Here is a 23,228-nt window from a genome sequence, read left to right on the forward strand (position 1 = left end):
TTATATTATTAGATCTAACAAATGACTAATGGTAAATAATGTTTTGTGGATTTTGGATGTTATTGTACCATTCCCACTAGTTCTGAAGTATAGCTTTGTACCTCCTTATTACCCCAATATATAAAAAGTAAAAAATCCATTCAAGCGCCGGGTGTGAGTGGAAAGAAATGGTTCAACCTGCATGATGCATATGGTGAATTGAGTGCCACGGACTTTTCCAAACATCACTCTTTCTGTTGACAGAGAGACCGGCATTCGGTTCCTGGAGCCACCGCTAACAGTTCCTATGCTGTTTCCAACCAAAGGTCCTCCTCCAGTACTGGGTAAGCCATTGCCGGATGCATTTGCTTTTTGCAGTTCTAGAAAGGTTCTCTTTTTCAGTTTACTTGGTCAAGTTCTTAGGAGCATCTGCAAGAAAGAAGACAGGGCTGGCAGTCCTACAGCCTTCCAGATGCCTCTGGACTATAACTCCCATCTTCCTTTCTTTTTTTATTAAACACTTAAAAACACATAACATACATTTATCAAACGACACTTAACTATAGTTACATTTATAATTCTCTTCAGTATAATCAACTTCTTATGTAGTCTACCAGGCCTGGCTGCCAGTGCTAACGTTTCTTGGTGTTCATCTTAGTTTCCCAAATTGTTCCCAAAGTGCATAGAAAGCTATCTTTAAGCATCTCGAGAAATGCCTTGTAGAAGATGGAGCAAACTTGTTTTCTGTTGCTCTGGAGACTGAATGCAAAGCATTGGTTTCAAATTATAGGAAAAGGGATTCCACCTAAAGAGTAGGAAGAAATGTAGGAAATAATAACATTTCCGTAGAGAAAGCTTGTTTCCTGAACAGAAAAATCCTGTGCCTTCAAAAGAACTGTGTAGTTTTTGATGGCTTTCTAACAGTGAGGAGGAAAAGGATAAAATTATTCATCCTTGCCTGCAAGGATGAATTTGATGAAGATTTACATCCTTACCTAAAGGACAAGGAAAATGACATTCTGCTGTTCGTTGAAATGCATACCTTTATTTAAATGTGTGCCGTTTTTCAGGCTCTTTTGTCCTCTGCAGCTTCTCTTTGTGTAAGAAAGAAAAAGGTCCCTAAATGGGAAGATCTGCAGCCACCCCCACATTCAAGCTCAGAAAATGGGTCTTAAGAAAAAGGATCAACCAGCTCAAGAAGTGGGTTCAGGAACATGGCATTCAAGTATACAAAATGGAGTTGTGCCCTGGGTTCAGCTTCTTGAAAATCACTTACGGCCTTCCTTGAAAAATAGGCATGCTGCTAGTCCTTAAAGCCGCACAAACTAGGGATGGAAAGAACATGCTCTCCGACTTTCCCAGTTTGACAGAGACATTCCCAATTAATCATCTTCCATCTCACTTTTCAAAGTTGGTTTGAAAATCTCCCAGTTTCTCTCGCCTCCTCCTTCCTTTGTCCTCAGCTTACTTCAGTTGCTGCAAACTGAGTTCGAAATGCAAACATTGTTTGCATTCAATTAACTCAGCAGAGAGAGAGAGAGAAAGAGAGAGAGAGGAGAGAAGGGGACTGAATCTTGCCCTTCCCAGTTGTCTGAGCCAAAAGCAAACCGCTGCAGCATCTCCTAAGTTGGATGCCCTTTCTCATTTACAGCTTCTGTCACCTTGGCCACACTTTGATTTTGCATGGTCACACAAGTCCTGGTTTGCATCTCTGCATTATTGAAGGGTATGAAGGAACATTCTCTGTTATGCATTTCCCAGTTGGGAAAAAAAGGGGTATTCTGAAGCCTGTCAAGGAGAAAAATAGCACAGTAAGAATGTTGTGCAGTTTTCTGCCAAAGCATTCCAGAAGCAATAGCATTCTGCACAGAGAAACAAGTGAGTTTTATGGAGGGAGAAAACAACACCGTTTCTGTTCAAAACTTGTATTTTCTATGCAAGAAACCGATTCCGATCAGGAAACAGTTTCTCAGGATTTTTCACACAGAAAGAGGTTTTTTGGGCAAAAAAAATGCTTCTTGCACAAAAATATGTTTCCTGCAAAGAAACATATTTTGGCACAAGGAAAATTTCTTGCCCAAAAATCTCTGTGCATGAAAAATCCTCAGAAGCACTTAAGGATGCTCAAATGTGAATCATAGAATCATAAGAGTTGGAAGAGACCACATCTAGTCCACCCCCTGCCATGCAGGAACTCTCAGTCCAAACATATTATTATTATTATTATTATTATTATTATTATTATTATTATGTATTTTTTAAATTGTTTTTACATTATTTTAATTGTTTGAATTTTATGGTGTTGTTTTTAACGTGATTTTTATCTGTCAGCCGCCTTGGGTTCCTTCTGGGAGAAAGGCGGCATACAGATGAAGTAAATAAATAAATGCAGAGGGAACACTGTGCAAAACAATATTCATTTTTCCCCCACAGCAGGGAGAAAACTCTAGTGTTCATTTCTCCTTGCATGTGAGAAGGAAATATTCAAATGCACCTCCAGTAAAAAAGAAACAGGTGTAGACAATGTTTGGGTGCCCACCTCTTCCATCTAATGTGGTTCTCTGATTCCAGGGCATCCAGCCATGCCAAGGCCGTCTCCCAGAGTTCGGGATGCTATGACAGCGACAGCCCCGAATTGTACCACGGGGAAGAGAACGCAGATGGAAACCCCTATCAGAGCGGACAGAGCCGAAGCTCAGATGGCGGCTTTGACAGGTCCAATGCTGTCCGCGGATCCGGTCTGCGCAGGCAGGCCATCCAGAACTGGCACCGCCGGCCGTATCGGAACAGCACCGAGGGAGAGGAAGGGGACATTTCTGATGTTGGCTCCAGGACCACCGAGTCGGAGGCCGAAATGTGGGAGACGGAGCCATCCAGGGTACCCCCAGAGGTTCAGCAGGTGAACTTCTCCAGGCCTGGAAACAACTCCCGGCTGCCAGGTGAGTGAATTTACAAGGTGAGGATCATCTCAAGTGCTAAGGTTTTGGGGCTGACATCTCAAGATGACCCCTGCAATCTCATTAAGCGTTAGGAATGAAGTACCAGTCACAGTGTGAAGTCGAAGGCTTTCATGGCCGGCATCCATAGGTTTTTGTGGATTTTGGGGGCTTACGACCATGTTCTAGAAGGGTTTATTTCTGACGTTTCACCAGCATCTGTGGCTGGCATCTTCAGAGATATATTTATTTATATCTCTGAGGATGCCAGCTGCAGATGCCAGCAAAATGTTAGGAATATACTCTTCTAGAACACAGTCACATAGCCCAAAAAACCCACAAAAAACTACCAGTCACAGTTTGTCATTGAAACATACACAGAGAGAACAGAGGTCCCTGTTTGGAAATTAAGACAGGAACTTTAGCCAAAAGGGCTGTTCCAGACCAAGGTGAAGTGAGAAGATTGTTTATTCCTATTTAGTTAGGGAGGCAGGATAAGGGACATTTAATCTAGCAGACTTGCTTTGAGCTGTAAGGTGGATGTAGAGCAGAGCAGATGGTGAGTCCTGACTCTACAACAACTGGGTGGGAAAGAGGAAGCTAAGTAAATACATAGATTTCCCAGGAGAGTCTCTGCAAGTTGCAGCAACAACTCAATTTAGGGCTTACAAACTATATCAAAAGCCAAGCTGGAGGTTTGCAAAGAGCCTTTAGCTCTTGCCAAAACTGGAGAATTTGTGCCCTCATTCAAGTGGAACCATAGTGCTATAATTGTGCCATATGAGAGCTTATGGGTGCGAATGTCACCTCTTTTCTCTTACAGCCCGGTCTGATGGAGGGAAGGCCACCCGGCCCGAGAGAGGCAGTCCATCCCGCTCAAATGAGGTTATCAGTCCGGAGATCCTCAAAATGCGAGCCGCTCTCTTTTGCATCTTCACCTACCTGGACACCAAGACCCTCCTGAGAGCTGCTGAGGTGTGCAAAGACTGGAAATTTGTTGCCCGGCACCCTGCTGTTTGGACCCGGGTGCTCCTGGAGAACGCCAGGGTTTCCTCAAAGGTAAGGATGCATCACAGACATGGGAAGAGAGGGACAAGGTGTGGATTTCAATAAACAGCCACAGGGAGCAGTGTCTAAACTGGGAGCATTCGGAAGGAGCTCCTGTCTTGGGGTGAGATCATGACTACAAAGATCCTGTAGCCTTTGACTTCATATAAAAACACACACTGCTGGCTTGAATATGCTGGAATCCAGAGTTGAACAAATGATTGCACCGCGAATCCTGTTCTGTACTAGAACTATCTAAAATCCCAGTCGTTCTCAGCAAGCTGGAACTTCAAGTCCCAGGATGCATCTACAGTGTAGAAATAATGCAATTTGATTCCATTTTAACTGCCATGGCTCCATCCTACAAACTCCTTATATAGTGCAGAAATAAGCAAAGGAAATTACAGTGTACAGCCATGGCTCATCTCCTATCCTATGATAGGATTTCCTATCCTAAGAACTATGAGAGCTTTATACATTTACAGCAATTGAAGTAAACTGAGGGGAAAGTGGGAGGAAGAGAGAGAAACAGGGACATTTTAAAAGCAGCTGAAAAGGTGGGAAGGCAGAGAATTAACCAGGAATGTCGCTGCCAAATCGGGGCAGTTGTGGGGTAGGCAGAGGCACGGTTTCTGTTCAGGATGTGTGATCTCCTGCTTTTCTTCCACAGTTCCTGGTCATGCTGTCGCAGTGGTGCACCCAAACCCACTCCCTCACTCTCCAGAATCTGAAACCACGGCAAAGAGGGAAGAAAGAGACCAAGGAAGATTACATGAAAAGCACACGGTAAGTGAGCTCATCCAGCTGTTTTATACGCTGTCCTTCTCCCAAAACTGGGAGTGAAAGCTGCCTGCAAAATTAGAGATGCAAAGGATGATCGTCATTTGCAGGCAATGATACTGGCAATAGTATGGAAAGTCTAATAAATTAATGACAGTTGCAAACATATCCATTAATAAAGAGTGAGAGAAAAGAAATAAAAACAACCACCTCCAACTCTCCTGCATTGGTCTGTCTTTTGAGATGGGTGGATTGCAAGGTGAAAGTTAATGTGAGATTAAATTTTGAATGAGCATTCAAATCCATATCCGACTTATGGCGACCCTAAGGCCATAAACCTATCATGGGGGGGGGGGGGGTGGTGCATTGGCAAGCCTTGTTTAGAGGGGGTTGTCTTTGTCTTCCTCTGCGGCTGAGAGTGTGTGACATGTCAGCGAGTGAGTTTCTACTTCAAAAGGTCCTACTACTTTGGCCTTTTGAAGCCCTGCTCCATTAGACAACTGTATACCTTCCTTGACATGTTTCCTTCTCTTTCCGTTTGGACTCCTCTCTCCAGGGGCTGCCTGGAAGCTGGGCTCGAGTCCTTATTAAAAGCCACTGGGAGCAACCTCTTGATCCTCCGGATTTCTCACTGCCCCAACATCCTGACCGATCGCTCCCTCTGGCTGGCCAGCTGCTACTGTCGAGCCCTCCAGGCTGTTACCTACCGGTAAGTGGATATACATGGGATCTTCCCCAAATTGAGTATTAAAGGTGAGTTCCTGGCAGTTTTCCATTGCTGAACGTGCATCCAACAAACCAGAATCTAGCAGAGACATTTCTGGTGGAAGATTTGGCATTCTCTGAAGATGCCAACTGCAGATGCTGGTGAAACATCAGGAATGAACTCTTCTAGAACATGGCCACATAGTCTGAAAAACCCACAAAAATCCATGGAGGCTCGCCATGAAAGCCTTCGACTTCACATTTGGCAATCTCATGAATAAGCAAAACATTTCCAGATATAGAGTTTTGAAAGCTTACAACATGTATTTTGTGCATTTTGGTTGGCCCAGTAAAGATATCAACGTTTGGGATATTATTATACCTATCACTAAGGTGTGATGGGAACTAATTAAAATGAATTAAATTATCAATGTGGCTGGATATTCACCAGCAAAATAGGCCAGATAAATACATTTATTTTTAAATTAAATGAAAGGTATACAGCAAGCCTTTCGTATCCACTGGAATTTGGTTCCAGAACCCCCCATGAATACCAAAATCCATTGATGCTCAAGTCCCATTATATACAATGGTGTAGTACAATGGTATCCCTTATATAAAATGTCAAAATCAAAGTTTGGTTTAGAGGTGATATGATAGCTCTTTTTATGTATTAGAAGGGCTGTCATATTGAGGATCGAGCAAACTTTTTTTCTGCTGCTCCAAAGAATAAGACATGGAGCAATGGCTTCAAACTTCAAGAAAAGAGATTCCACCTAAACATTAGAACAAACTTCCTGACAGTGAGAGCTCTTTGACAGTGGAGGACGCTTCCTTGGAGCCTCGGAGGATGGTTGAGTCTCCTTCTTTGGGGGTCTTTTAAAAGAGGCTGTCAACGGGGATGCTTTGATTGTGAGTTCCTGCATGGCAGAATGGGGTTGGACTGGGTGGCCCTTGGGGTCTCTTCCAACTCTAGGTTTCTATGATTCTATGACAAGTGGAGGCATAAGCTGGACTTTGACTTTAACGTGTTACTAACAGGATGCAAGCTGCTGTCTGACCTGTACACACCATCATTTTGCTAGGAAAAGACAGTGAACGAACAAAACAAATTACAACCATCTTTTTCTCTTTAAGTCCAAGAAAGTTCAATAAACATTTTAATTTTTGAGTCTGGGGAAGTGACAGGGAAACAAAAGTGTGTTTTTGTGCAGACACCAGAGGCTGGGCGTTATTCTTGGCACGACTACCAGGGCAAAGCCGGCCTGACATGCCAACGGGGGAGTCTGCAATTGTCCCCGTGTCAGGCCTGCAGTGAGATACCTTGCAATTATCCCTCTCTGAGTCAGATGGGAGATTGTCTCAGATTAGGAGGCTGGCGCTGGAAAGGAGGGGACAGATCTGGGCTTCCAGGAGAAGCTGTGGGTTGCTCTTTGCAAAAGCAAGGAGAGGGATTTGGGGCTGCTGGAAAGGAACCACGCAGCCTTTGCTGGATCCAATTTTACAGGAAAAAGCAACAACACCCTGCTTCCAATGAAAGTGAGAAGCTACGTGGGCAGAAAATCATACAATCACAGAGTTGGAAGAGACCCCAAGGGCCATCCAGACCAACCTCATACTGTCATGCAGGAACTCATAATCAAAGCAATCCGACAGATGGCCATCCTGCCTCTGTTTTAAAAACCCCAAAGAAGCAGACTCTGAGGACTTTTTCACACAGAGGAGTGTATCACCATCCCGAAACAAGAAGAAAGGGGGGGAAATCCAAAAATGCAAGAAATTATGTAGTAGCTTATCACACGCACAAACAAACACAGCGTCCGTCTGAAAGAGAAAGCAAGTGTGAATGCAAATGAAATCATCACATGAATACGTACCCATCGGCTTCTTGATTTCAAATTAGCGTATTTGCGCATGAACAGGGAGGACAGGAACCCATGGCCGACAGTAATCCCATGGCTGAACAGGAGATGTATTTCATACTAACACAAATGCAAATTGACTGCAAATTTGCAGTGGAAAAGGATTTGTAAATTCGATATTTTTCCAAATTCAGCTGTTCCTGGGATGTCTCACAATTGTGTTTGGATTGCCTTCTGTTTGCATGCGACGTCATTTGAAAATCTTTTGTGAAATTACGTAAAATACCTTGGCTGACCCTGGATTAATCTTTGGTTAACCTTCCAATTTTCCCCGTGTGATAAAGTCCTGAGGGAGTGTGTTCCACTGTCAAACAGTTCTTACTGCCAAGAAGTTCCTCCTAATGTTGAGGAGGAATCTCTTTTCCTGGAGCTTGCATCCATTGCTCTGGGTCCTGTTCGCTGGAGCAGCAGAAAACAAGCTTGCTCCCTCCTCAATATGACATCTCTTCAAATGTTTAAACAGGGCTATCATATCACCTCTTAACCTTCTCTTCTCTTCTAAACATACCCAGCTTCCGAAACCGTTCCTCATAGGGCATGGACACGCTTCTGGACACGCTCCAGTTTCTCAATGTCCTTTTTGAATTGTGGTGCCCAGAACTGGACACAGTATTCCAGGTGGGGCCTGACCAAAGCATATCCATGCATATCCATGTGCATGAGTGTGCATGCAGGCACCACATCGATAACTTTGCTTCCTTAGCCATTCCACATTGGACAAACATGTCTGATGGCTTCTGCAGGGAAACCTATTCATGCAATAGACACCAACACGATTCCAGGCCCACTGTCAAGCTTGGAAAAGTTCCTGTTTTGAACTACAGCTCCCAGCATCCCTTGTTCAGCCTGGTCAATGGCCCCACCAAGTGAGCGTACTGGAGACTTGTACTTCGATAAAGGAGCCAGTGTGGTGAAGTGGTTTGAGTGTTAGACTATGGACCTTATCACACTAGCAAAATCCTATTCAGAAACAGGATTTAAACTAGATTTAAATTTTTAAAAACCCCACAAATATGGAAAGCTTTTCACACGACTTTCCAGCAAACGGGAAATAACGCAAAAATAAACTGAAGGTAGTAAAACGGAGAGAAACGGCAGCTTTTTACTTTCGGGAAGTTCCAAAAGTAAAACGCTGCCATTTTTTCCCTTTTGCCTTACGCTGCCAGAAACGTCATGTGAATGTTTCTAATTTATTTCCAATATAAATCCTGTCTCCGTTTGGGATTCCTCTAGTGTGATAAGGTCCTGAGACCCTTAAGACCAGGGTTCGAATTCCGGCTCAGTCGTGTAAAGCCACTGGGTGACTCAAGCCAAGTCACACTCTCTCAGCCTCAGAGGATGGCAATGGCAACCCCCCTCTGAGGAAACTAGCCAAGAAAACTCTGTGATAGATCCGCTTCAAGGATGCCTTAAGTTGGAAATGACTTGGAAGGCACAACAACAACTCCAAACAAAAGTAATTTCTTTTCCGAGTTCTGCTTCAGTGCACAGTTTCTTTCTCTCCCTCCCCATTTTTCTCCTGAATAATCAGGTTTACCTGAGCCGCTTGGCAGCTTTCTAACCCATCACCGTGACTCATATGTTTTAATTAAGGCCAAGCCAAAGGAGCCTGGGAGTTCTGGCAGCCATCTTCCTCGGAGATGTATGAGCGTTCCAGATAATACGATTCGGCTTATTTTTAGGCTCATATGAAACCCAGAAGTGGGTCGTTTCAAAATTAGGCAATAAAAACAGAAGTTTGTTTTCAAGGGAAGGTGCCGGGGGTGCCTTGATCCAGCCCCTCTGAGCGTTCTTTCTGGCTGCATCTACACTGCAGAAATAATGAAGTTTGACACCGCTTTAACTGACATGCCTCAATGCTATGGAATTCTGGGATTTGTAATTTGGTGAGCTATTTAGCCTTCTCTGTCAGAGAGCTCTGGTGCCACAACAGACTACAAATTCCAGGATCCCATAGCATGGAGCCATTGAAGTCAAAGTGGCGTGCATTTTTTTCTGCAGTGTAGATGCAGCCACTGAACCACTCTTTATTGATGGCCAGTGATGCAGCAGATGATACACAGGGGGAACACACTACAGTCCTTTTGCTGATGGTGTCTGACACCCCACATAAACAACGGCATAACTGGACCCTCGAAAGAATGCCGCCCAGACTTATCCCTTCTGCAAGCAACCAAGTGAAATCCCTATAGCTGGACATAGAGGGCAACTTGGTTGCCATGCACTCCCTCCCAAGACGTGACAAATGGAAGATGGATTCTCAAATGTTATATACAGTGAACCCGCCATGTTTGCTGGGGTTAGGAGCACAGGATCACCATGAAAGTGGAAAAACCACACATTTTTTTAAAAGCCACTCTATGTTTTACCTGTAAGAAAACCTCTCCAGGAATCTCTAGATCCTCCGTAGCAACTTTATTGTCAACGTCTGCCAGAGGTTGACTATAGAATTTTGCTGGAGGACCTACAAAGTCCTAGCAGTGTTCTCTCTTGGCATATCTATCTCCTTCAGTGCCACTTTTGGTTAAAGTTGACCATAGAGTTGCACTGGAGGACCTAGAGAGAACCTGTTAATCAAATCCGCAAAAGTCAAAACTGCAAATCTGGAGGACCTGCTATTATGCAGATGCAAACAAACAAAATCCAAGTGTGCAAGTGTGACCCATCTCCCCCCAAAAGCTATGAGAACTGTGCAAGCTCCCCTTCCTATCTTCATATATGAAGTAGAAGGCTTTCATGGCTGGCATCTACAGTTTTTTGTCGTTTTTCGGGCTATGTGGTCATATTCTGGAAGCGTTTATTCCTGACATTTCACCTGCATCTGTGGCTGGCATCTTCAGAGAATGGTGGCATGAAGGTGTGTCAGTATATATACCCCACTCTCTTCCATGCCAGCATTCTCTGAAGATGCCAGCCACAGATACTGGCAAAATGTCAGGAATAAACTCTTCCAGAACACAGCCACATAGCCAGAAAACTCAAGAAAAAACTGTCTTCCCAAAGATGAAGCTGCAGAGAATAGGACCCAGAGCAATGGATGCAAGCTCAAAAGGTGTTGGAAAATGTATGCATTACATTCTCCTTTCCCTCATTATATATAGTCTCTCTCTCTTTCTCTCTCTCTATCTATCTATCTATCATGTGACTTCTGTCACTCAAGTTTGGAGGCAGTCAGTTGTTTCAGTTTCTTCCTGCTGTATTAAAGACGGTGAGATTTCATCTCTTTTCCCAAACCATCAGCAGCTGGGATAAGATTTAGTAGTTGTTACGTATTTATTCATGAAGCCCATTATTATTTGTTTTTTAAACTACAAACGAGTAAGTCTTTATTCTTTAGAAAGGCAGATTTAAAAATAATAGTCCGAACCACACTGTTTTGCTGATGAAAGCTGAACTCCAACAAGTTTAACTTTCATACCCGCATATTTTTGTTTCCCTTTAAAAGGGTTAACACCCTAAAATTGCACCCCACTAAAAGCCAATGCTATTCTAAGGCTGCATCGATAGAACTATAGTATCTGGATCAAGTGAAATAATAGTCCAGCTGTAAAGTTTCTGCTCCGACGTGAGGTTAACCCATTCCTCTTTCCCTGTTGCAGGAGTTCCACTGACCCTGTGGGCCACGAAGTCATCTGGGCGTTGGGGGCAGGTTGCCGGGACATCATCTCCTTACAGGTGGCACCATTGCACCCTTGGTAAGAATGCCTGCATATACATTCACACTGGTACCTTTGTTCATACACACAGGTCAGAAGGCAGATTTCCATTAGGCAAATGACTGTGGAGTGTGAGAAAGGGTTAAACTCCATGTGCCTGTTTTTAATATATTTTGGGTGCTGAATTTGAAATATACAATACAAGTGTCGTGCCGCAAGCAGTTCTTTCACAAATTAGATTTTTAAAAACCAATTCAGTCACTGCTCAGCTTCAATTAAGTGCGGATGCTGATGTTGCAGTCTGATTTCTATTACTGCCTTTTGAATGGACTTTTGTCATGGCTCCATCCTATGGACTCTTGCACTTTGTAGTCTCTTGTGGCACCAGAGCTCTGTAGCAGAGAAGGCTAAATATCTCACCAAACTACAAATCCCAGAATTCCACAGCACTGAGCCATGGCAGGTCAAGCGGTGCCCATCTGCATTAATTCTGCAGAGGAGATACAGCCAAAGGCCTTGTCTGCACTGCAGGAATAATGTAGTTTGACTCCACTTTAACTGCTATGGCTCAACGCTATGAAATTCTGGGATTTGCAGTTTGGTGAGGTATTTAGCCTTATTCCAGCATCCTCTGCTCCCCCAGAAATGGAATGAAACCATCATCTAGAAAGACATTTTTTAAAAGCGCTCTGTGTTATCTGGAGGGAAAAATAGAATTAAAGTTGGGTTACATCTATTTTGGCTGCTCTGCTCAAACTGCACACGACTCCCGTAATCCAGAAGCTTTTCCTAATTTGCGTCTCAGCTAATGACATTATGTAAAGGATGCTTTGATCGGCTTCTTGTCTGCTTTCCCTGTCTCTCTTTCTTTCTTTAATAAAAATCCCCAAACCTGTCTTCCAGCCAGCAACCAACACGTTTCAGCAACCGATGCCTGCAGATGATTGGGCGCTGTTGGCCCCATTTAAGAGCCCTGGGGGTCGGAGGCGCGGGGTGCGGCATGCAGGGACTGGCATCACTGGGTAAGTCTAGTTTGGGTCCTATGAAAAGGCAGAAGCAAAGGGTATCCCATTGTAGCGGGTGACCTCAAACCCACGAACCCGAAGGCCTGTGGCCTGCCAGAGGACAAGCAGAGTCAAGGAGACCGATCTGGCTAGAATAAAAACGCTTTATTTACTGCGCAGGGCAGCAGCACACCAAAGTAGGCATCACCAAGGCTGCAGCACTGATGGCTTCTTGCCACCCCCCTTTTATGCCCTTCGCAGAGGGCTGTTTTCTAAACAACAAGCGATTGGTTGCGTTCACTGTTCACTCAATGGTCCTGTATTTTCTTCTTGGCATTACACCTGCTTGGAGCCTGGAATGTACAGAGATAGCTAGCTACTGCAAAAGAGATACTTAGCTAGGATGATCCTGTTCCCTTCAAGGGCACAGCAAAGGGAGAGCATTGTATTCTCAAAGCTCTGGCAAAGGGAGGGTGAGTGCGTGTGATGTGAGTGTGTATGGTGGACACACACAGGAGCAAAAGGGTGGGGGCCATCATAGCCCATGCACTTTACTCTGAGGCTCATTCTATAAGCCTTCTGCAACCACTGATTCTTTTGCAAAGCTTTGTACAGAAAGCAAGAAAGCATTATTATGTCCCTCTCACCATGAGTATCTCCATGCTGGAATTTGGATAGAGTGGAGCCTTGGAGGCTAGAGCAGTGGTTCCCAAACTTTGGTCCTCCAGATGTTTTGGACTTCAGCTCCTGACTGTTGGCCAAGTTGGCTAGGGCTTCTGGAAGGACCAATGTTTGATCAATACTTACTCCTTGGAGGTCTGACTGGTGGCAACATGGGTTTCTTTTAGATGCTTTTTATGAAAGCTTTTGGGGACTCTAGGCCTCATTCCCCAGTGACCTTAGCAGTCCCTTGGTCAGGGTGCTGACAGGTATATAGGTAGGGTTTTAGGGGGTCACATAAACATTAGTCCCCAACAGTTACGAGACCTTGTGTCCATCTTACAATCTCATAACTGCTGAACAGCATACTAGACAACATTTATGTTATATTTTAGAAGAGTTTATTCCTGACGTTTCGCCAGCATCTGTGGCTGGCATCTTCAGAGAATGCTGGCATGGAAGTGAGTGGGGTATACCCCACTCTCTTCCATGCCAGCATTCTCTGAAGATGCCAGCCACAAATGCTGGTGAAACGTCAGGAATAAACTCTTCTAGAACATGGCCACATAGCCCAAAAAAACCACCAAAAACCTATGGATGCCGGCCATGAAAGCCCTTGATTTAACATTTATATTTTATTTGACTGATGGAAACCCACTGGGTGACTGTAGGCAAATCACACTCTCTAATCCTCAGAGGAATGCAAAGGCAAACCCCCTCTGAACAAAACTAGCCAAGAAAACCCTTGACAGGTTTGCCTTAGGGTCGCCATAAGTCGGAAACTACTTGAAAGTACACAAGAAGAACAACAAATATTTAGTGTAATAGGTAGCTTAAGCAAAGGGATTTTGTAGTATCTTTGGGACTAACTGTGTGGAAGAAGTTTTAGCGTAAGCTTTCATAGACTTGGTGAACTCTCTCAGAGGCTTGGAGTGAACCATACATCTATTATACATCCATACACCTGAAGAAGTAGTAGACCAACTCTATAAAAGCTCATGCTACACCTTCTTTTGCACAGATAGTCTCAAAGTTGCTACAAGATGCCTTTGGAGACGGATATTCCAGACTAACCTGGCTATGTCTCTGATTTCTGCCCCCATGGAAATACCTTGGTTTGGATCCAGGACCCCTCATGGATACCAAAATCCGTGGATGCTCAAGTTCCATTAAATGCAATGGCATAGTAAAATGCCATCCCTTATACAAAAAAGCAAAATCAATTTTTGTTTTTTTGGAATTTATACGTTTTTAAAATATTTTCAAGCCGTGGATGCTTGGATCCGTGGATAATAATATGCATGGATGTGGAGGGCTGATAGTATGGACTTTATGACGCAGGGGAAATTGGGTGTTTAAACAATGAAAATCGCACAATTGCGATTAACTTTTTCACACACCTCACCATTAAAGAGCCATTGTCCTGGGAATAAACAGGCATTAAACAGCAAGAAATCATTCATGGGATTTCCCCGTGAACAATTTGTTGCTGTTTATTGCCTGTTTATTCCCAGGAGAATGGCACTTTAATCATGACATCATGTGGAAAATGTTAATCGTGATTGTGCCATTTTCACACAATTTTCGCTGTTATATTTAATGTAGACATATTTAAATAAATACACACTAAATGGAACCTATTTGAGGATGGCTGTATGCCAGCATGATATAGCAGTTTGAGCATTGGACTTAGGATTTTTGAGACTGGGGTTCAAACCTTGGTTCAGACATGTAAACCCACAAACTCTCAGCCTTGTAGGAAAGCAATGGCAAACTCCCTCTGAACAAATCTTGCCAAGAAAACCCCATAATAGGCTCGTCTTAGGGTCACCATAAATTGGAAACTATTTGAAGGCACATAACAACGACAACATTTGAGGATAATGTCTGGGATCTTCGACAGCTCCTTTAAAGGTTGGATTAAAGCCCAGAAGGGATTTCAGCATCACATTGGCACAGAAGCCACTTTCTGCCACTATGCAGAGGATGAAATACTGAGCAGCATCCTAATATGTTATCATGCTCCTAAGCCCAGCTGTGACTGGCTAACCCTGCCTGTCTTTCTTTCTCCATAGCTCGAAATTGCATGCGCCTCCAAGTACTGGAGCTGGACCACGTGACGGAGGTGAACCAGGAGGTGGCGGCCGAGGTGTGCCGGGAAGGCTTGAAGGGCCTGGAGATGCTGGTTCTGACGTCCACCCCAGTCACCCCCAAGGCCTTGTTGCATTTCAACAGTGAGTGGAAACTCCCCAAAGGGTCAGCTCCCCAAATGGACTTGGAGTGGCTTGAGGCAAGAGGTCTGGGAAGTGTCCTCGTCTCGACATGGGAAGAGTCTTTCAGTGCCTTCGCCAGAGACATTGCCACCCATAAGAATTGCCCCCCCCCAATTTCCCTCCCTCCCCCAGTTTTTAATAATTTATTTTTGATACTTCTCATAGAGCATGGTTACAGAACGGCCATATCTACAACCCTAGAAAGTGATCTTTCCCGAGAGTCTCACTAAACAAGACACTATGTAGAGAGATCTTGTAGCATTTTTGAGACTAACTGAAAGAAAGAAAGTTAGGTCCAAAACACACTGCAGAAATAATCCAGTTTGGGACCACTTTAACTGCCCTGGCTCAGTGCTAGGGAATCCTGGGAATTGTAGTTTATTGTGGCCCCAGAGCTCTTTGACTGAGAAGGCTAAATGTTTCACAAAACTATGGTAGGGAATTCTGGGAGCCAGGGCAGTTAAAGTGGTCTCAAACTGGATTATTTCTGCAATGTGTTTTGGACCTTAGTCTCAACGGTGCTACAATTTTTTTCTACATACTGATTTTATAGACTTACATGGCTGTATCTTTGAATTCTAGGCAAAACACGCACAGTTAACAATTGGATGAATTGCACTGTAAAAATAAATAGCTGATATGGCTGTAGGGAATAAAATCTGGATTGAGACCATGGCATGGAAAGTAGGTTTTAACGTTTGGGCTCCAGCTGGGATCCCAATGCAAACCGAGCACGAGGTGTGCTTCCATTCTTGCTATATGTTCTCGTTTAGTTGTTTCATCCGCCCAAGTTAATTAAGTGAATTAAAATTCAATGGCGGCATTATCAAAACATCAATAAAGTTTGAGAGGCTGAGATAAGGAAATGTGAGGTGTTTACGTCCCATTGTTAGAAGATGCTGTTGCCTTTAAAACAGCCTATCTCAGTCCCTGGTGTAAAAATAGACCCAAACTGGGCCCCCTCTTTTAAATTAAGCCAGGGCACCCTTAACTCTCACCCCTGCTGATGAAATCTACAAAGTGGTGAATCTGCTAATTGATCTGCTTGGCGGATTCATCCAAACTTCATTAAAAGTTTGCAGTGCTGATAATTAAAAGCAAAAGATCAGGAAATATTTCCTTTAGAAAACGTTTGTGAAGGGAAGCATACTTGGTCTCATGCAACTGGATCAGCAATTCTGGCCCAGCAGTCTGCAAAGAGAGAGGGAGAGAGAGTTCCTATTGTAGATAATGGCTAGTTTTAAAATCAGCAGAATTGTGTCGGATGATATCTGCGTGTTATTCCTTCCCAACACATCGTTTGCGGTCTCACCCTGCATTTCATAGGGATGGGATATTCTTAAACATATTGATCTATAAGGGTTTTCCTAGGGGTATAGTGCAGCCTGAGCAAAGATCTGTTGTCCATTAGCAAGATAAACACTAAAAATTGAATTTATGGAAAAGACCCACAAACCCTTCTTTATTGTTGAAGTAATCGACCATTGCTCTGATGTCAATGAATGGGAAGGGCAGCCATGAGAGAGCTAGAAAAGATCCTAAAGAGTAAAGGCATATAACTGAGCACTGAAGTCAGAATTTGTCCAAGCCATTGCATTCCTCATCACCATGTATGGATGCAAGAGCTGGACAATGAAGAAAACAGATAAGAAAATCATTTCATTTGAGATATGGTGCTGCAGAAGAGTGCTGAGGATACCATGGACGGCCAACAAGACAAGCAAATGGGTCCTTGAACAGATCAAGCCTGAACTCTCCATGGAAGGCAAAATGACTGAACTGGGGCTCTCATTCTTTGGGCCCATCTTGAGAAGACAGGACAACGATGCTAGGAAAGGTGGAGAGAAGCAGAAAGAGGGAAGACCACAAGCTAGATGGATAGACTCTATTAAGGAAGTCATGGGGATGAATTTGCAGGACCTAAGCAGAGGCGTGGAGAACAGGGGTGGATTGGAAAACTCTCATCCAAAGGGTCTCCATGAGCCAAGGGCAGTTCAAGGGCAGTTAACAACAAGGGCATTATGCAACCAGGGCTCACATGGTCAAAACATTGGATGCAACATCACCACAATGTAGGACAAGTAACCACCAGTGGATTTGCATTCCACTTGCATTATGCAGTCCCTCTATTAGATACCACTATAGCACAGTACCATTGGCCGGCTGTATCCACGGATTCTTTATCCACGGATTCAGCCATCTGCAGTTTGAAAATACTCAAAGAAGTATATAAATTCCAAAAGGCAAACCACCATTTTATATAAGGGGCACCATTTTACTACCCCATTGTGTATAATGGGATTTGAACATCCACAGATTTTGGTATTCACAGGGGCTGGGGGTTCCTGGAACCAAAGGCCCAGTGTATGCAGTAATCATTGCTAAATGCACCCAGATGCACAGTTGCAATGCACAGTGATACACACCAGTTAAAATTCTTCATTGGGATTTAGCATTGGTGCCTTGGGCATGCTGTAGCACAACTTATGCAGTGCGGTGATAAATGCACACCACTGGCAGTCAGGGGTAGGCAACCTGCGGCCCGCGGGCCGGATGCGGCCCGGCAAGGCCTTGGGACTGGCCCCAGCCCGGTCCTGCCGCCGATTGCCGCCGGGGCCTTTGGGGGGCAATTGTCTATAGAAGCCTCAGAAACATGCATTTATATTAACATTTTTTTAAAAATCAGCAATTTTTTTCGTGTGTCCTCCATTTTTTTAAAAAAAGTTTCTTCCATTTGAAAATTTTGTCCTACATTTGTCCTGGTTTATTTATATATTTAATTTTTTTTAATTAATTATTTATTTTTTGGCTTTGGCCCCCCCAGTTGTCTGAGGGACAGCAACCCGGCCCCCGGCTCAAAAAGGTTGCCTACCCCTTGCATAATTGCAATGCTCAAGGTGATACATTTTATACACATTCCACATTGGGTCTCCTTATGCTCTCCAGTGATGTCTCAATGATGCTCAGTCATGGAAACCCAGAAGGTGACCTTAAGCAAGTCTTGCCAAGAAAACCCCAGGAGGGGGCCATAAGTCAGAGTCAACTATAAGGTGTATAACAACAGTAACAACTAGAGGAAGACTTACTGAAAACACACACACACAGTAGGTGCTAAATTGAGGGAACTGGCCTATCAAATAGGCTAGTGATCCACCAGGATCCCAAGTGGTGCAGAGGTCTGAGTGTTGGACAAGGAGCCTGAGAGCTCTGGGTTCAAATATCACTCAGCCTTGGGCATGTCACACTTCTCAGCCTCAGAGGAAGGCAGTGACAAACCTTCAAAGAAACCTTGTCCAGAAAACTCTAGGATAGGGTTTCCCCAAGTCATAGTTTATTTGAAGGCACATGCAAACAGCAATAACAAAATGCAATATTTTGCTGGTTTGAAGGTTTGAGACTAACTAGAACTATAGGAGACCAGGGTTCAATTCCAGGTTCAGCCATGGAAACCCACTGGGTGACCTTGGACAAAGTCATACTCTCTCAGCTTCAAGGAAAAGCAATGGCAAACCTCCCCTGAATTGATCTTGCCAAGAAAAACCCATGATAGGTTCATCTTCGGTTTGCAAAAAGGTGGAAACAACCTGAAGGCATGTCACAAAAACAAATCAATGTTGTGTTTGGGTACTGCTTTCCTGCCCCATCCCTGAAGCGTTGGACTAAAGGTGTTTCTCTCTCCTTGAAGGTGTTTGTCGGAACCTGAAGTCCATTGTGGTGCAGGTTGGAATCGGCGACTACTTTAAGGAACCAAATAGTTCCGAGGCCAGGAAGATGTTTGAGGAAATGGTTAACAAACTTCAGGTAATGAGTTTATGGCTTCCATGATATATAAGCCCTGGCATGCTTCTCACTGTGATGATTTGACTGTGTTTCTAGCAATAGGCTTGCAAATAGACAAAGGGTGAGCCCAGGCAAACATATGGCCCTCAGCTTCATATCAGAAGGCCACTGCAATTTGTTCTGGCTTGCAAATGAGTAAAGGGCTTGCAGATAAGCAAATAGGCAAGCAAATAGACAAAGGGTGGTCCCAGGACAAAAATGCAGCCCTCGGCTTTGCAGCAAACGGCCCCTGCAACTTATTATGCAAAAGTGTGGCTTCTCTGGAAACCCATGGGTGGGAGGGAAGGAAGAAAATGAAGGCTGGTTACAGGGAAGATAAAACTCCTTTGCAAAGGGATCTCATAGTACCTTTCAGACGAACTCTGCAAAAGACGTTGTAGCATAGCCTTTTGTTGCATGAAGTGAATGGGTGCCCAGGAAGGACCTTTATAAACAGACGGCATGAATAGTCATAAAAAGGCAAAAGTTGTGGGTATGATGATAAGGTGACAAATCCATTTTAAACTAGGGTTGTTGAGGGGCAAAGGCAGGAGGAAGGATGTTTTCCCAGTAGATAAGGATGTAACAGCCTGAATCATGTGTTGTACCTCCCCAAACTCTCCCAGTAGGCAACCCAGGATTCAGAATGTCAAATCCTTATCTACTGGAAACAAACTAAGGCCAAGGTGGATAGATGACCATATAATTGGGGGAAGGAGTTTGGGAATGTGATGTATACAGAATGAGAACCAGAAAGGAGATTCCAGTTTTCACCTAGGCATGTAGTGAAGAGGGTACCTCCTGTGCAGGAAACTAGCCATGATAAGGAGATCTGACTGGCTCAGCATAGGAGAAAGCTAAAGGAAATAGTCTGCATAGATCATAGAATCATAGAATCATAAAGCTGGAAGAGACCACAAGGGCCATCCAGTCCAACCCCATTCTGCCATGCAGGAAATCCCAATCAAACCATCCTGACAGATGGCCATCCAGCCTCTGCTTAAAGACCTCTAATGAAGGAGACTCCACTACACTCCAAGGAAGGAGTGTGTTCCACTGTCGAACAACCCTTACTCGCAGGAAGTTCCTCCTAATGTTGAGGTGGAATCTCTTTTCCTGCAGCTTGCATCCATTGCTTTGTGTCCTATTCTCTGGAGCAGCACAAAACAAGCTTGCTCCCTCCTCAATATGACATCCCTTCAAGTGTTTACAGGGTTATCATATCACCTCTTAACCTTCTGTTCTCCAGGCTAAACATACCCAGCTCCCTAAGTTGTTCCTCATAGGGTATGATTTCCAGACCCTTCACCATTTTAGTTGTCCTCCTTTGGACACGCTCCAATTTCTCCACATCCTTTTTAAATTGTGATGCCCAGAACTGGACACAATATTATTTCAGGTGAGGCCTGACCAAAGCAGAATAGAGTGGCACTATTACTTCCCTTGATCTAGACACTATACTTCTAGATCAAGGAAAGTAATAGTGCCACTCAATTCTACTTTGGTCAGGCCCCATCTGGAATACTAATAAGTTGGTTAAAAGCATCCTTGTGAATCTGGGGTGTTATAATATGCGTAGTGTGCCAGGAAAGCATAGTCTCTGTTCTACCCACTCTTGATGGATTGGACTTGAATTTGCTTCACTGGCCTGTTTCCAGGCAAATTCCAGGGTGCTAGTGATGACCTTAAAAGGCCTATATGGCTTGGGTCCAGGCTGTCTGAAAGCCTAAATCACTCTATATGAGACCACCTGAGTTTTAAGATCTTGAGAGGCAGGCTCTGTCACATTCACCTGTGCAATTGGTAAGGGCATGGTGGACAGCCTTCGAAGTGATGGCCCTTCTGGCCCCTTCTAACTCTACAACACAATGATTCAGTGGTGTCACTTGGGGGGGTGCAGGGGGTGCGGACCTCACCAGGTGACACCCTAAAAGGGGGTGACACCACTGTTCCTCAAACAGTTTCAGGAACAGGCAGAAATGGGCTGCGGCATTCACCTGCTTCCCTTTAAAATGCTTTAAGAGACGGTGGGAGTGGAGAGAAGCCCACCAAATCTTTAAAATTAGAATTTTAATTTTTTTTAAAATTTTTTAAAAAATAGATTCTTTTTCATTATTCTTTATTTATTTATTTATTTATTTTTAAACCCACATTTTAACCAAATCTTCACTATGTACTGTATATGTAAATACGTTTAGGCCATGCTTATGATATTGTAATTTGAGGGTACAATTTCAATTTTGCTAGTTGTTTATGTCACAACTGTTAGCATTACACTCAGTGGTATATGGGAATTATGGTTTACGAGCCACATCGGTGCAAAAAGCATTGCTAAGGATTCCGTATGGTGTAAATGGGGGGGGAGTGACGCCATGCGCGGCCGCACTGAGCGACTCTGACCCAGTGGTACTAAGCTGTGCCTGTAAATTGCAATGTTTTCTCTCCCGCCGAACCCCTTCTCTTCCCTTCTCCTCCAGGCCCTGAAGAAGAGGCCGGGCTTTTCAAAGATTTTACACATAAAGGTGGAAGCAGGCTGTTAACCTTTGCGAGGAAGAGGTCGAAACTGCAGCTTACATCTTCCGTCTGCCTGTTACGAAAAGACAACCCTGGAGCCAACACCGGTAGGCTTGCGAGCCGCCGTTCTCTGAACCGGCGCTTTAGAGAGCAACCAGCCTTTTTGAGTAGGCCTTTGGGAAGGCAAGCGACGGGCTCCTTTTCCTGACGGAGGGTCGGGTGCATTGTGTCGAAACGATGGTGCTACATATTTAAAAAAAGAAAAACCAACCACAAGGGATTTCTCCAGACTGCCAGGGAGGTTGTCCCCTTCTCCTGTCCCGTTCTCTCGTTCTCTCTCTTCTTACAGAGGCAGCTGTGAAACCATCTCCTTGCAACAGACGTTCTCTTTTTCTTTGCAGAGCAATCCTTTCTCTTCAAAGAACCTTTTTCCCCCTTTGAGAAGCTCAGTAACTTACAGCTGAGAGTGATTAATACGCTGGGCTCCCTGTCCTCCCTTGCTTTGCTCTCCTCTGCTGAAATGACTGATCATTCCTTCTGTCCGCAAAAGAGCCGTGAAAAACCCAGGCGGCGTCACTTGAGATTGAACTCCTTTCTGCGGTCTCAGTCTTGTTCCGTCTCTTTCCAAAATGAAATTTCTTAAGAACTCGGGGGGGGGGGGGGGGGACAAAGGAGTTCCTTTTGTGGAGAAGTGGAGGAATCTAGCATTTCTGTTGATTTTGATTTTTTATTTTTTTTTGTAAGAAAGGGCAAAGCAGAACTAAGGAAAAGAAAATTTCCCATAAGACTGGATGTTAAAGCATAAAATGAAAACCCCAAGATGCCTACTGTGGGGTTGTATCTCATCTCAGCAGCTCCGAAGTCACTCAGGAAGCCAAACGTGGTCCCATCTCCAAAGCCTGGTTGGAGTCCATCTCTGAAGTAGAACATCTCTTAAGTATCCTGCGCAGGCAATAAAGCATTTTGCCAACAATTCAAGGGCACTGTGGTTTCACAAGGCCTTTTCTGACACCACTATCTTTTGGAAGGCAGCACTCACAAATGATATATTCCTCAGCGGTGCCACAGAGCTGAATAGCCCACAAGAGATGGTCCTTTTCTGGATGCAAACCTCCACCATGACATGACCTTCTTCACTCCGATTGAACAAAGAGTAGAAAATTCTGGCTGACAGTATTTCCCAGGGATTTATTATTCTGCAAGGGCCCTCCAGATAAACCATTCCATTCCACTCTCTGGTTTCTGCCAAGCTTTGGGAAGAGATGGAACAAATATCCATCCCTCTGCCATTTCTTGGCAAAATGGTGTTGCTCCGCTTTGGATTTCTCAAGTAGATGGAGCTTTGAAACTCATGGCCACGCTTGTCAATCAGAAAACAGGAAGGCCATTGAATCACAGAAGTGGAACCATAAGGGCCAACTAGAGCAACCTGATGCTATGCAGGGATGCAGAACTACAGCACTCCTGAAAGATCTCCATCCAACTTTTGTTTACAGACTTCCGAAGAAGGAGAGTCTACCATCCTCCAAGGCAAGCTATCCCACTGTTGAACGGCTCTTACCATCAGGACGTTCTTCATAACATTTAGGTGGAATCTCTTTTTCTTGTAATATGAATCCATTGGTTCATGTCCAAGCAGAAGGCAAGCTCACTCCATCTTGTACTTGACGTCTCTTCAGATATTTAAAGCTGGCTCTCACATGCAGTACTTTTTGGGATTATATCATTGTAGTGGAAGTTCAAAATCAGAACTGTTGAACTTCCAAATCAGAAGATGTGTTTTTGGATCCCGTGTGGAAGGACCAGGTTGACAATCTTCTGGATGAAGCTCTGTCCCAAATCTGGGCATAATCTTCTTTGAATTCCTCAAGACATCAGGGTTTGCCATCGAGAAAAGAGGTTTTTCAGTCTTTGGCCAAGAATAGCAGCCACA

The 23,228-nt window shown here is 44.1% G+C and overlaps 1 protein-coding gene across 1 annotated transcript in view; it reads left to right on the forward strand.

Moving 5' to 3' along the window:
* Positions 1-21,949, forward strand: part of FBXO41 (F-box protein 41) — a 43,740-nt gene extending 21,791 nt beyond the window's left edge. The window contains exons 3-12 of the mRNA XM_089526408.1: positions 244-323; positions 2,551-2,918; positions 3,739-3,974; positions 4,633-4,748; positions 5,299-5,451; positions 10,969-11,064; positions 11,929-12,047; positions 14,765-14,923; positions 18,648-18,763; positions 21,259-21,949. Coding sequence (XP_089382534.1) covers positions 244-323; positions 2,551-2,918; positions 3,739-3,974; positions 4,633-4,748; positions 5,299-5,451; positions 10,969-11,064; positions 11,929-12,047; positions 14,765-14,923; positions 18,648-18,763; positions 21,259-21,321 — 1,506 coding nt within the window. The 3' untranslated portion in view covers positions 21,322-21,949. The remainder of the gene's footprint in view (positions 1-243; positions 324-2,550; positions 2,919-3,738; positions 3,975-4,632; positions 4,749-5,298; positions 5,452-10,968; positions 11,065-11,928; positions 12,048-14,764; positions 14,924-18,647; positions 18,764-21,258) is intronic.
* The last annotated feature ends 1,279 nt before the right edge of the window (positions 21,950-23,228 follow it).

Source organism: Sceloporus occidentalis, unplaced genomic scaffold (assembly GCF_023333645.1).
Source record: "Sceloporus occidentalis isolate IW3139 unplaced genomic scaffold, rSceOcc1.0.p SCAF_5, whole genome shotgun sequence".
Lineage (NCBI taxonomy): Eukaryota > Metazoa > Chordata > Lepidosauria > Squamata > Phrynosomatidae > Sceloporus > Sceloporus occidentalis.